Source organism: Oryctolagus cuniculus, chromosome 5 (assembly GCF_964237555.1).
Source record: "Oryctolagus cuniculus chromosome 5, mOryCun1.1, whole genome shotgun sequence".
Lineage (NCBI taxonomy): Eukaryota > Metazoa > Chordata > Mammalia > Lagomorpha > Leporidae > Oryctolagus > Oryctolagus cuniculus.
Genome location: NC_091436.1, coordinates 22,335,248 through 22,350,281, shown reverse-complemented (window position 1 = coordinate 22,350,281; position 15,034 = coordinate 22,335,248). Strand labels below are relative to the sequence as shown.

General features: G+C 40.2%; 1 protein-coding gene across 9 annotated transcripts in view; it reads right to left on the bottom strand.

Annotated features, from left to right (window-relative positions):
* Positions 1-15,034, bottom strand: part of SHPRH (SNF2 histone linker PHD RING helicase) — a 98,138-nt gene that overhangs the window by 82,784 nt on the left and 320 nt on the right. For 7 of the 9 annotated variants that reach the window (XR_007923169.2, XR_011388945.1, XM_051855282.2 and 4 more), the window contains exon 2: positions 4,391-5,053. Coding sequence is in view for 6 of the 9 variants with exons in the window: in XM_051855282.2 (XP_051711242.1) it covers positions 4,391-5,029 (639 nt within the window). In the remaining 3 variants the exon portion in view is untranslated. Of the gene's footprint in view, positions 1-4,390; positions 5,054-14,425; positions 15,009-15,034 lie in introns of those variants that run through there. The other 2 variants (XM_070074611.1, XM_051855283.2) reach the window with 2 other exon arrangements.

Sequence of the window (15,034 nt, the reverse complement as noted above, 5' to 3'; positions counted from 1 at the left end):
ACTGAACATAGCTAGAGTTCTTATCTGCTGGTCTATGAGGACCAAGGCTAGGTAAGGCCAAAGCCTAAACCCAAGAACTCAATCACTGAATCTAGGTCTTAGATAATTTAAGTATAATTGCTTAAAAAAATAAGTTAGTAAAAGATAAATGTTTCCAAAAACATATAGTCTTGCCTTAAAGTTTATAGAAGGTGTTGGGCCTTTTGGCAAATGTTTTTATAACTTGTTGATATCTGACAGATCAAAAATTACTTGCTAAGTTTTCACTTGATATTAAGTTACTGAGAATTGGGAGGCCTGGGAGGCCTGACTTACTGCCTCATTTTTCGTCTATTCTCTTCAAGGTGGGAAAACAACTCTATTTTGAAGGACTCTCTATTAGGATGTATAGTTTGATTCCAAGATCTTATAAAAGGTGTGGTTAACCTTTTTCTGTAATGATGCCTGGACACATATAAAACACCACATACCATAGCCAAAAAATATAACTTAAATCACAATTACAATTTCACAGCTAGTTTATTTTGCCATGAGCTCAGTATACTGGTCCCCCCTCCCCCTCCACCACCAACTTTTTCCAAAGGAAACTAAGGAAGAGATAAAAAGTTTTACTGATGACCTCATAATACAGAGATAGACCATTACATTTGATCTTACCTGAAAAGACAAAGTTCTCCTCATGGGCACTATCTTAACTCACAGGGAAATACAAAGTGTCAGAATTTGCCCATGAACATGGCTTTTTAGTTCACCGTGGTATAAAAAGAAACCTTCAAAATTAGGGATGGGACTGAGCACCCCCTTGACTGACATCCTAAAGGCTGCCTCTTCGGTCTGCTTTTCCAGAGACCAGGAAGAAAATGAGCAAGCTAGGCAACAGGAACAGTGTAAAGACAGGTGGCAGGCCAATTAATAACAGCTTGCCACAACAAGGCCAGTCCACCCCCAAAGGGTACCAGTTTTTGATGTGGAAGGCCAAGGCGTTGGGCAAACAGCAGGCATGACAGAAGAGCCCTATCAGCTCTGCTACAAAGTGGACCCCTGGAAACGGAACTGCCCTGGGATTGAAGGACTCCCAGGTCACAGCTGCAGACTGTTGGCCCTCCCTAAGCTGAAAAAGCCCTTCACCCTTCCCAGCTTCCAAAGTAACCACTGCAATGGAGAGGATGGTCTAGGGCGAGTAACGCTGCAGGCAGAACTGTCAATTTCTTTTTAGAGATGTCACATATTCCATAACCCCATTTCGGGCCAGCTCTCTTCTCAGGTCAGCCAGGTAATGGGAGTCAATGGGACGTCTTCCCTAAAGAGATCCATACCTCCCTTGTAATGTCTCTTCCAGTACTCCATGAGAAGAGATAGGTCTAGGACTCACATAAAACTGGCCAGGTCTTAACACCCATCTGATTATTATCAAGCCCCTCCTGTCAGTTTCTATTTGCCTCAAAGGGAAAACTTTCTCCTGATTTAGACAGTGGTCTTTTCTAGGTCCTCTAGTAATGATTCTATCCTTTGTTTTGGACTCTACTTAATCTGCTTTTAGAGTTGTCTCCCCCAGACTTACGACCAAGCATGTGAAACCTCAGAGACGATTTCTGGGAGTTGGCACTGCAGCCCCCCAAGAGGCCACCTTCTGCTGGAACCCTGTTTTGACCATGGGTCCCTACTTAACCCCTACTCAGCTTAAAGAAGCCAGAGCAGTGGTCGCTACAACCTCTGTCAGCAGCCAGAGCTTCCATAAGCAGAGGGAAGGAATGTGGGAACCAGGACTAGAAGCAGGCCAGATTCACTCCATCCCACAGCTCTTTGCCAGCACGTACACACTAAACAAAGCAGAAGTGTTCTTTCTCTGAAGCAATCAGGAATAGATCTGCCTTCCCGCTAACTAGACAGGGACTCGTACTCTCATTCTTATTTACCCTTTTGTCCTATACTCTAGACCAACTATTCCCTGTCCCTCTAACCAGCAGTGTGACAAAGGATTTTGGACTTACCCCCTTGTTAATTACATTGGGTATACTGGCAGGAGTTGGGACAGGAGTGGCTGGATGAGCAATCTCAGCAGACAAGACAAACACAATTAAAGACGTATCTCGCTCACTCAAGGAAAACCTAGATGACCCAACACAACGATTATCTCCCCTCCAAGACCAGGCAGACTCCTTGGCAGCAGTAGTGCTTAAACCGCCGAGGATTCAACCTCTTAACTCTGAAAAAGGAGGGCTTTGTCTCCTTCTAGGTGAAGAATGCTGCTTTTACAGCAACAAGTCAGGGTGGTAAGAGAGGGAATCAAAGGCACAAAAAAGTGGGCTACTGAAATCTGTTCTCAAAATAGTTCCTGCTCATCATTTTGGCTGTACACATCTTTTTTTTTTTTTTTTTTTTTAAGATTTATTTATTTATTTGAAAGTCAGAGTTACACAGAGAGAGGAGAGGCAGAGAGAGAGAGAGTCCTTCCACCCGACAGATGGCTCATCCCCAACTGGCCGTTACGGCCGGAGCTGTGCCAATCCGCAGCCAGGAGCCAGGAGCTTCTTCCAGGTCTCCCACATGGGTACAGGGGCTCAAGGACTTGGGCCATCTTCCACTGCTTTCCCAGGCCATAGCAGAGAGCTGGATCAGAAGAGGAGAAGCTGGGACTAGAACCCAGCGCCCATATGGGATGCTGGTGTTCAGGCAGACCCGCTGCACCACAGCACTGGCCCCTGGCCATCTTTCCAACCATGGTTGATGTCTCAACTCTCCCCATTCCTCCTCACAGTCACAGTGCTTCTATTCCTACCATGCTTAATTACCATTTTGAAAGTTTCTACAGAAACAGGTAACTGCTGCATCCTGAGCCAACACAAAGGAACACAGGACTGCTCTTCTCTAATCAACCCAATCCAGAGTACAGACATCCTATTCTACAACAATGCCTGCCATCGGTAGGAAGTAGCCAGAAAGAAATCAGTGCCCCTGCTCCCTACCCACACTTAGAGTCAGGAGGATGAAGCAAGGACAAACGCCCTAGATCCATTTTGGCCTCTCACCTGCAGGACAGCAAGCAGGCCTCCATTTCCATGCATTATTCAGCTGGCCCAGCCTTGTCCTGTTAGCTTAGTCCCACCCTATCTTGACCAGCGCTGCCCTGCCTCAACCACTGGACACACTACTATCTTGAGTTCAGCCATCAGTCTAAGTTCTCCTACCCTCCCAAGCCACTCTACTCCAAGCTCTCCCAGCTCTCACTGGAGTTCAGCGTTAGCCCATACCACCAAGCCCTTCCCAACTGCTTTGTCCTATATAAGCCAATAGTTTGTAAGGGAAGATGCTCTCCCTGCTAGGTATCTGCTGTGCTACTCTGCCATTCATTCCTGGGAATGGGTCCCTCCCAGGCTTATTCTCTGCATAAACCTGGTCTGGCTGTGAGTTTGTGTTCTGCATCCTGTCCTTACAGGTATTATTTATATTTCATATGGAAAGAAGCTGAAATTAGAGCATTTAAATGATTCATATCAAAATACATGGCAAGTCAATGGTAGAGCCTGAAATAAATTACAAACTCATTCATTATCTCTCCTTCAAATAAATAAATAAATCTTTTTTTAAAAAAAAAACCTCATTAATTTACCATTTCTTAGATATCAAACCCTTTACTAAGCTATGCTAAGAGTGTTCATAGTTTAATAAGGAGGAAAAATCTAAAATGCATGTATACTCTAAGTGGCCGAGACAAAAATATAATATGCATTAGATACTGTCGGGAAAGACCACGTAACACTGCCCAGGCAGTTTAGGAAAAGATCTGAACTGACTATTAAAAGAATGACCAGGAGTTACTAGCCAAGCGAAAGGAACCATTCAGACAGAGGGAACATTGAGAGCAAATGCAAATATATAGAAAGACAGTAGGGTGTGTGCAGGAAACAAATCAATTGGGAGTGTGGAGGACAAAATAAGAAGCAGAAATAAATGAGGCTCAATGGCCTATCAAATGCAGAACCTATATGCTAGATTAGAAAGATTATACTTAATTCTGTAGGTAGGAAATAATAGAATTCCATCACATTAATACTATACTATTCAACAACATAAAGATTTGTAAAGGTAAGATAGGAAAGAGAAAAATGATTAAATGATTGTTACAAAATGGGATGAGATAATAAGGCCCAAAACAAGTCATTCTGAGAAGAAGTGAATGGAGCAATCAGGAAGATTTCCTCAAAAAAGTACATTCTGGAAATTACTGGTTATATTTTTTAAAATAGTTATTCAAAGTACCAAATAAAGTATACTTTGAAACTTAATAACAAGAAGCTTCTCACTGGCTTTCAGGCCTTCCTTCTAAGTTAACTTCAAAATGGACTACAAGTGCAGAAGAACATTAAAAAACATCAGAGAAACTGAGTACCTTGATGATGTGATTTCCTTCTGGTCTTTGGTAAAGTTGTATTCTTCTCTTCTTTTGCAGCCAACCCAAATCTTCTAATATTTCACAACTGAGGGGTGATTCCACCAGAATACCCTTGCCACAAATACTGACTGGTTCTTTGAGTTTTTTTTCTTGTTTCTCTATATTTTCACATTCTGAATGAACATAAATCCAGAACTGATTGCTTGACTCTGAACTCGTTAATGTAAAACTCCTTTCAGAAAAATTTTCAATTAAACTCTGTTCAGGAAGAAGCTGAAGAGTTAATTCTCCCAGAAATGCTTTCCAAGAATTATCGACATTATAGGGAGAGATCACAATATTCAACTTTACAGACAAAGAGGAATGTAAGCCAACAGTCCCTTCCTTTAGAGTTGACTTTGAGAAGCTCTCTGATGTTGAACACATCTCTTTATCACTATGTGCCACTTCTTTCTTTAAACTAGTACCCAGGATGATGAACTGAGCAGGAGAGGAGTCTGAACCGGGGCATGGATACTCATCATCAGTTGAGGTGAGTGCTTCGTTCCTTCTGTCCTCATGCATGTTCCAGCGGAGCCGCTGCTGCTGTTCTTCGTCTACCTTTACGGGGAGAGCACGTTTCCGTCGGCTGCTCATTTTCTTGCTTGGTAGGTGGGAACTCTAAAATTAGACAAATGCAACAGAAGGGACACTAAGAAAGGGTTTTAATTAGTAATTCCAGATGAGAAATTCAGCAAAACCTCATAGTCCATACAAAGAACATGAAATGTTCAGTTATAAAAAAGGCAATGGGTGATTTTTTTTAATTACGTGAAATACAGCTAAGGAACACATCATCATTTCCTGTAGCAGATGAATTCTAATGGTTTTACTGATTGTCAATGGGTAAGTTGAGTAAAGACAATGTGTTACATAAAAAACATTCTAAAATTACATCTTAGTAACATAATAGGAAGGCAAATATTTCAAATAACCTGAAAATTCTTATTATCTGAATTGTTTTAGTAACATTTCAATTCATGTCAATATAGAATTTCAATTTTGTTTTATAATCTCAAATGTTTAATAAAACTTCCATGGACCCTTACTTGAGAATTTCTAAAAGTATACCTTCTTTTCCAAAGAGGAAAATTGAAAACAGAAATGAGAGGGATACCTGGGCAAAGAACAAGGTGGTAGCTTCACCAGGGAAGCTGAGGTAGACAGAAGAAAAGTCAAGGTATTCAGCTGATTAAACAGTAATAAATAAAAATCTTGACGATCTCCAAAGAGGAAATCAAGCTGACTGCGGCCTATATGAGGCAGACCCAAAATATACTTTTCCCCAAATAACAGCTAATTTCTATATGAAGCATACAATAACTCATAGAGATTAAATAATTGTCAGAATGATGGTTGATGTCTATTCTGGCCTGAATAAAAATGTATAAACAAATAAACTTGGCTCAAATGTAATTTAAGAATTTTTTCAATAATTCCATTTCTGAAAACAAATCCTACCAAGTATGTGTTGAGTCCCCACTAAGAACTAAATACTGTGCTAAATATAAAAGAAGTGTAAGTGAAATCATTGACTCTAATTCAGTACAGACAAGAAATTGTGTTTTGTTTCATTGACAGATTGAATATCCACTCTACATCCCTTTACCCCAACTAACTCCCCAACTCTAACTATTTTGCTCCAGAAGAGAATGAGAAATAGTGTTTTTTTTTTTTTTTTAAGGATTTATTTTATTTATTTGAAAGGCAGAGTTACAGAGAGAGGTAGAGACAGAGAGAGAGATCTTCCATCTAATGGTTCACTCCCCAGATAGCCACAATGGTCAGAGCTGCGCCGATCCGAAGCCAGGAGCCAGGAGCTTCCTCTGGGTCTCCCATGCAGGTGCAGGGGCCCAAGGACTTGGGCCATCTTCTACTGCTTTCCCAGGCCACAGCAGAGAGCTGGATTGGAAGAGGAGCAGCCAGGACTAGAACCGGTGCCAATATGGGATGATGGCACTTCAGGCCAGGCTTTAACCCACTGTGCAACAGCGCCGGCCCCAAGAAATAGTGTTATAAAGCAAGGTGGGATGAACGTCTGGACTGTGGGCCATACAAGACTAATGAAATCATCTGGTCTGGTCCTGCCAAGGCAACTGCAGGTGGGATTCCAAGTTCATCAAATCTACAGCAGGCTAATTTTTAAGTTGCTAATTTTGTATGGCTCATGAATGTTGTTACAAATATCCAAATGGTTCCTCTATTTAAAGAAACAATTAAGGAATGCACAGTTCATTTAAACTAGGAAGATCTCAATTGACCAGAAACTTAAGAATTTCTAAAGAACAATTTAGACAGAATCAGACTGAAAAGCTAAGTAACAGCAGGAATGTATTAGTGTAAAAGATAGGAGCATCCTAAGAAGGGCTTTCATTCTCAGCGGTGGTGGAGCTGGAGGTGAAACACAAATGGGCCTGGGGTCACAAACAGAGGTGAGAGTACAGTAGCGCAGTGTGACTTTCCAGGCCCTTACCCACCCTCTCTCTCCTAAAGGCAAGGCAGCTGTGATAGAATTATCTATTTTCCAATGTGCCCAAACTAGAGAGATGTCCTTTGTTACTAACCACAAAAGAAAAAGAGAAGATTCTACCAATGCAGGAGACTCACCACTGAACACAGCAGAAAACAAATTCTAGCACCTGTTCTTGATCTTCCATTTGAGTAAGCTGTACAAGCAGACAGGGAAAGGTGAAGCAGGGAATCTGAACTGCCAAGATGATCTCACAAGAACTAATCATTTAGGTATCTCCAAAATGAGAAAAAAATCAACAAACTTTCATTCAAGAAACAAATGGTGCATGTTAATAATACTTTACAATATATATATATTCAACATCATCATTTCCTTAGGGAGATAGCACACTGTCTTTATGAAACAGAAGCAGGAAGTGACAATACATAAAAGACAGCTATAAAAAATGCTGACCAATTTTAGAAAAACAAACTATATTACTGAAATTTGAACAACAAAAAGTTGGCCAGTGACTCAATAGCAGAATGGGTATTACTGCATTATAACTGTTACAGTGATCCCCGAAAGAAGTCAAATAAATGCAGTCTCATATAGCACCAGCTGGATTAATCAATCCTTGCCCATTTGCCAGGGACCTTCCCTGTTCTAGCACTGAAAGTTCCAATTCTGAGACACTCCTCAGTTCCAAGCAAAGACCGTTTAAATACTACAATCCTTGCCTCAGCTTATCCCTAGGAAAAAATGTTCCCCACACAGCAGAGGGAGGGAGGAACTCAAGAGTCCATTCACCTCTTTTGAGTTAAAGAGACAGAATTCAGAATTTGTGAGGCAAAATACCGGAGAGAAATGATCTACACATAAAGAGAGGACTCTGGACATGTGCAGAGAAGTTCCTCAGGTCTCTAAGAAGAGAATGCTTTGTATTTGTGTGTGTGGCAAATATTCAAAGTTGGAGGAAAAAAACAGAAAAGGGTAGAACAATTCCTGAGTTCATATATGCCTGCAAATAGTTTGTAGAAAGACCTCCTAATACAGGAGGAAACGTGTAGAGTTCTCAGAAGTGAGATCTGTCTTTCTATTTGACCCAAGTTAGTCTTAGGCTAACAGACTAAAAGTTTAGACCAAAAAACTTCTTTGTTCTGGACCCATCCTAGTAAACCTTAAAAACAAGGGGTCAAATTAATCTCAAATAATATAACTTCCCCTTTGAACAAAGCCTAACCCTCCCAAAATTAACCTAAATGCCTAGTATCAAATGAAAAATTACTAAACATGTTAAGAAACAGAAAAGGCTCATGAGAGAGAGAAAAAATATCAAAGATCCAGAAATAATACAAATATCATTAGAAGATGCAAATATTGTAAATATTTAAATATTAAAATTAAATTAAATAATAAAATTAAAATATTAAAATATGTAAATATTGTAAATATTCTCAATATGTTCAAGAAGGTACAAGAAAGCATGAGATCAACAGCAGATATATACATGGCAAAGAAAAAAAAGAGTAAGTTTAGCCATAACCACAGAAACTACCAAAAATGACGTAGAGGGATAAACAGCAAAAACAATAAATGGAGCATTAGAGATCTACTAGACAATGTTAAGCAATCTAACATGCACAGAATTAGAATCTCAACAGGAAAAGGGAGAGAAGAACACAAGAAATATCTGGAAAAGAAATCATGTAGGAATACTTCTCCAAACTTGATGAAAACTATCAATCTATTACCCAAGAAGGCAATGAAACCTAATCAGGGCAACTACAAGGACAATCAGTAAGGCAGGTCATAATTAAATTGCTGAAAAGTGAGAACATCTCTCCAGATTAGCCCTAATCTCTATGTTTTAGATATTTCTCCCAACCAACCCAAAATTATTTTTCTGTTAAAGATTTATTAACTTTTTTTTTAAGATTTATTTATTTATTTGAAAGGCAGAGTTACAGAGAGGCAGAGAGCCAGACAGAGAGAGAGAGAGAGAATCTTCCATCAGTTGGCCCACTCCCCAAATAGCCTTAGTGGCTAGAGCTGGGCTGATCCAAAGCCAGGAGCTTCTTCCAGGTTTCCCATGCAGGTGCAGGGGCCTAAGGACTTGGACCATCTGCTGCTGCTTTCCCAGGAGCATTACCAGGGAGCTGGATTGAAAGTGGAGTAGCCACGACTTGAACTGGCGCCCATATGGGATACCTGAACTGCAGGCAGCATCTGTAGCTGCTACACCACAGCACTGGCCACAGATTTATTAATCTTTCAAAAAGGAAGACAAAAGCCAAGAACTGTTACCTGAAAATCAAGAAAAAATTCTCAGGTAGAAGGACTGTATTAGATGGAAATCTGGTTCTAAACATAGGACTAAAAAACATAAATGAAAAATACACATGTAAATATAATATTTGCTTTTAATTTCTTTAAAAGATAACTGACTACCTTTTCTGAAATTTTAACACATTTTGCTCTGAAAACTTTCAAAAACAGAGAAAACAATATAACGTACAATCATAGAGCTATGCTATATACTATGCTCATGAGCTGAAGACTAAAAATCTCAAGATGTCAACTCCTCAATACCAACCAGTAGAGTCAAAGTAACCCCATTGAAAATCCTAACATGTTTCCTAGAAGACTCAAAATAATTTTGGAAAAAAAAAGTATAAAGTCAAATGGCTAGCACTGACTCCAAGACTTAGGTCAACAGTAATCAAAAGTGTAACAATGCTATAGACATAGACATCAACAGAACAACAACAAAAGTGCTCTGTAATAGATTCCCATATACATGGTCAATTTATTTTTGAAAAAAGGCAGCCAAAGGAGAAAACATGAATGTATCACTTTCAATAAATGTATACCCATATGCAAAAAAATGAACCTATAGCCGGCGCCGCGGCTCACTAGGCTAATCCTCCGCCTTGCAGCGCCAGCATACCGGATTCTAGTCCCGGTCGGGGCACCGGATTCTGTCCCGGTTGCCCCTCTTCCAGGCCAGCTCTCTGCTGTGGCCCAGGAGTGCAGTGGAGGATGGCCCAAGTGCTTGGGCCCTGCACCCCATGGGAGACCAGGATAAGTACCTGGCTCCTGCCATCGGATCAGCGCGCGCCAGCTGCGGCGGCCATTGGAGGGTGAACCAATGGCAAAGGAAGACCTTTCTCTTTGTCTCTCTCTCTCTCTCACTGTCTACTCTGCCTGTCAAAAAAGAAAAAAGAAAAATGGACAAAAGTTTTGATAAGACACTTCACCAAGGATGAGCTGCACATGGCAAATAAGAACACGAAAAATATCCTTACCATCATCAGTCAGTAACACAAGGCAAATCTGACTCACAAGTCATAATGAGAATGGTAAAAACCGAGGGAATAGTGCAGCCAGATATAAACTCTCAAACATGTCAATGTAACATACTAATTCTGGAAGTCTGTCAGATTCTAAAAAAATTAAATATGCACCTACTATACTGCCTAGTAATCCCACTCCTAGATATTTATCCAAGAGAAATAAAAACACAAAAAAGCCACAGAAAGATTTAAACTTGAGTATTAACAGCTTTATTAATAAAAGCCCCAAAGTGGACACATCACAAATGTTCACCAGCTGATGCATGGATAAACAAATTGTGGCATATTCACACTACTGAATACTATCCTATCATTTAAAAACAAGTACTGATACAGAAAACTACGTGGGTAAATTTTCAAAGCATTATTGTACGTAAAGGAAAGTAGATATGAGAGACTACTGTGTGTTCCCATTTACATGAAATTCTGGAAAAGGAAAAAACCTAGAAAGTTAATTAATGGTTACCAAAGTCAGGAAGTGGGAAGAGGAGACTGACACAAAGGAGCCAGAGGGGAAAGCTCTGAAGTGTAAGCAATGTTCTATATGATTGCATACTTCTCCAAAACTCACCATTGCACACTTACTATTGTCAAATTTCATTATATGTAAATTATACCTTAACAAAGAATATTAAGAATAGCTGACAAACCTAGATAAAATGAGTAATTTCCTAACAACAAATAAATGACCAAAACCCAAGAAATAGAAACACTGAATAAGCCTGCAACCACAAAAGAAATTGCCATAATATTACTTATCCAAGATCTATACCCCTTCCTTGCTGACAGAAACTTTCTTTTATTTAGGAATATGGTAGGCCTGTGACTCAAAGGAGGATGGTTTCCTCAGCAGTCCCGAAGAAGTAGCTTCTATCTACTATTAGCTGAAGTATAATTAGGTATCCACTAAGCTACCTGCGACTATTTAGCTTTAAACAAAACTAAGTCTTATAGACTTGGTTCCTCAGTCTCAGTGGTTCTACTTCAAGCACTCAATAATCATTTGCAAATAGGGGCTACCATATTAGACAGCACAAATACTGAACATTCACATAATAGCAAAAATTTACCAAATAGCGCTAGTCTAGGTCAACTATGGGAATTCCAATGTCAGCACTTGATTTATGATTGTACAGGTAACAGCTTATAACCAATCTCTGGCTACGGTTAACTACTTTTTAAGAATTTCCTCTTTCTTATTTTGGAAGAATAATATAGAAAGCCTTTAACTTCCTAAGTGTTTATTGTTATACAGTTCTCAGAACACAGGTTGGAATACTTGTGTTGGGCCACTTTGCTTAAACTCTGAGTTAGTCTGTACAAGTTTACCAGTTAACTGCCACAGACCTACAGTATAACACAGCACCCCAAAGCTCATTGCTTTGAGACTCACAGAACTACATGTCAGTTCATCTAGGTCAAGTTTCTAGAGGAGCAGTTTGCCTTTGCTTGATGTGTTCTCTTTTTGAGACTAGCAAAGTAATGGAAGAGAGTTCATAAGGAAATGCAGTTTTAGGTGTAAGAGTGCAAATCCAATTACACAAGTACATTTCAAAATGCTTGGTACATCAAAACCAGTCAGGTTTCAAAAGCCATAGCAACTCATATCAATGAACCCAATGTCAAGAGGTGGGAAATAACAGTTTACTTCTTTATTGGGTGGAACTGCACATACCAAAGAGCATGGATAGAGTGTTGGAGGGAGTAGGAAGTAAACTGGCTACTTAGAAAATGCATCACACCAATTATAATAATATTAATAACATGGTAGCTATGGACTCATTAACTGAAAGCCCAAAAAGCAACCAGCTATAGTCCCATATCTGCAAAGCAGTGAGTCTTAAAGAAAGAAGCTCTGAAGTCTAAGCCGCCAATCCCAGCTTTAGCCTTTACGAACTGTGTAGCACTAGAATATTATCTACCTCTCTGTGCCAGTTTCTAGATCTTAAAAATGGGGGTGATAGTAAGACTGTGTTCAAGATAGCTTGGGTAGAAATACATGAAATTTGTATACTTTAAATAATTTTTTTTAAAATAGCATAAAAAATAACTTGGGTAGAACAGCACAGTACTAGAAATTTAGCATGTATTCACTAAGTGGTTGCTGCTCTCATTGACTATCCTGAGAATGCATTAAACTGCATTTCATGAGAACCAAACGTATTTGGCAGGATCACTGCTTCTCAAATTTGGCTGAATGTTAGAATCACCTAAAGAATTTTTAAAATCTCAATGTCCATGTAGTGCTCAAAGTCAGAATATCTGGGAGTAGGGCACAGAAACTAATCCCATCATTTCCAGCACTCAGCCAAGTTTGAGAAGCCTTGTTATGGATAACCAGATGCCTACTAAAATCATTGTTTTTCCTCCCAAAAGATACAATATTAGAAAAAATGGCTGCCTGGCTTAGTTATGGTCCCATTACGAGTTCTAGCCAAAGGAATGTGAGTAGAAATAATATGTGCCATATTTCTTAAAACAATCTTTTAACAGGTATGATTGAACCAGAACATACTCCTTCATTTTTTTTATGTCCACTGGTAAGGCTCATCCAGTATCACTGAAATTATGTACAGTGCTATTATTTGCAATAATGTTTGCTTTCAACCTGATTCTTCTATCATTAGAGCCTTAGGGTAATTATCATTGATATTAAGTTGGGAAAAGTAAATACCAGCGTTTCCAGCAAAGCCCTCCCTTTGTCCAGTTCTCAACAAATATCTGTGATATTTGCCCTCACTCCCCAATCTGGTTTTTGATCAATATCCAGGGATAATTTCTTGAATCAAAGGAAATATTATTTAGTCAAAGATACTTATACCCAAAATGAAAATTGGCAAAATAAGTCAAGTACTGGTGAGATTCTGTATTTTAACCATATCCCATATCCTTCAGGTTTTCTTCAGAGCTCAAGGATCACATATCTTAAGGTTCTACTTCTTCCTCTTCTGCAAATATCAGCGTTTGTGTAAAATGTAATTATGCAAAGTTACTGGTATGGACCCAGTCTTCCCTGAGAGCCTTTTATTACCACAGAAGTTGTGTTAAAGGTCTCTGCTACTTGATCCCAAAGGCTGTAGTGTTCCTTTTGAACTACCTGAAATCTGGGCACTAACAGTATCCTATTCAGTGTTGTACTTTCAATGCCTGGTCAGTCAGGATGTAAATGATACAAAATATAAGGCGAGACAAAGATCTCTAACTTCCTGAATATCTTCCCCATTTTAAGGACCTAAAGGTCCTTATATTGTTTTCAGGCGAAATCTCTTATTCACGTTCTAGAAGACCACAAGTATTATGATACTTTGCTTTATTGTTTATGGCCCAAAATGAGGCAGAGAATATTGAGTGAAGTATCTCCAGCAAAACAGAGTGCCAGAAAAATAAACGCAAATGTTTACATTGCTAAGACAACAAGTGAATCTCAATTAAACTTAAATTTTGATTCCTTTCCCTCCAAATTACCTCTTCATTAAGACACATACAAATCCTGAATTATAACAAATCCATGGTAGACCTGGGTTTGGGCTATCAAGGCACCAAGAAGTCTACATTTGCCACACTGAGGTGCACAGCATTACTTTATGCAAGAGAAGTCCAATTATTTCTGAAACCTGAAAAGCTCTTAATGCCCTCGCATTATCACAATCTGTTTCTTTTCTGTGTTGATTACTCGGGCTAATTGAGAGTATTCTCATCTACTGAACTCTAAATTAATATTAGATATAAGTTTGAAAAATGTCTTACTAACAAGCTTTGTCACCAGCAGATTGCTTCCCCCAAATTCTAACTGAAACTCTTAATAAAAGATTTGGTTTAATAGTAGTGTAAGTGCACTCATTTTGAGCTGGGCAAAAGATAAGAGTATCTTTCAAGAGCAAACCACTGGACTCTCAATGTCGGGCTTGTTTTGTTAACCGGGCCTTGAAACCTCTAGGAAGTGCGGGTTATCCCAATACTGCTCAGCTTCCCGCAGGGTCCCTGATCCCAAGCCAAGCACCGCTTTCTGTGATGGCACAGATATTGTGTATTGTTTCTATTCAGGGGAGTTCCACCGTCCCTGCTTACTGCCCACTGGAATCGTTTAAAATAGCAGTAACGACTTTAAAACTATTTCATTTTGTTCCGTTACAGCCCCAAATCAATTTAAGTACAACTAGGAAAACGCCAAACGAAGATTTCTACCTTGTACTAAGCTTCCTGGGAAAAGACAGAAGCTGAATGATCATCATTTAAGACAGACAGTGACAACCGTCTTCGTTCATAAACCCAACATCTTTCACGGCGTCGAAACGTGCAATGCCCAGGGTGGTTCTGGAAGCCAGTGTCACCCGTCTGATTTCCACGAGAACTTTCCAGTGGGAGTAACTTACAAGCCTCGCCTTTCACTATGTGCAATCCGGTGCACCCAAAAGCTAGGCGGCTGCCCAGCTCTGCCTCAGAGGCTTATCTGCTCGACTCCAGGGATACCCGCTCGGTTATCTCCCCTAAGATGCAAAAGCGGATGCGAGAGTCGGAGCCGCGCTGTCAGCGGCCGACCGCTCCCAGCAGGCCGGGCAGACCCCGGCGAGGCCGAGGGGCGCGACCATGGACACTGCAGCGGGGCTCCCGCACAACACACCGCAGGCCCCAGTCTATCCGGAGCAGCAGAACCTCCCTCCCCACCGCCCCCGCTTTTAGGAAAGCCGCGGAGGCCCGAGGCCCGCGAGCCGGGGACGGGGACGCCAGGAGACTCGCGCAGCGGCTTCCTCTCCATCCAAAAGCTTCCCCGGCTCCAGGACAGCCCCCGTCCTC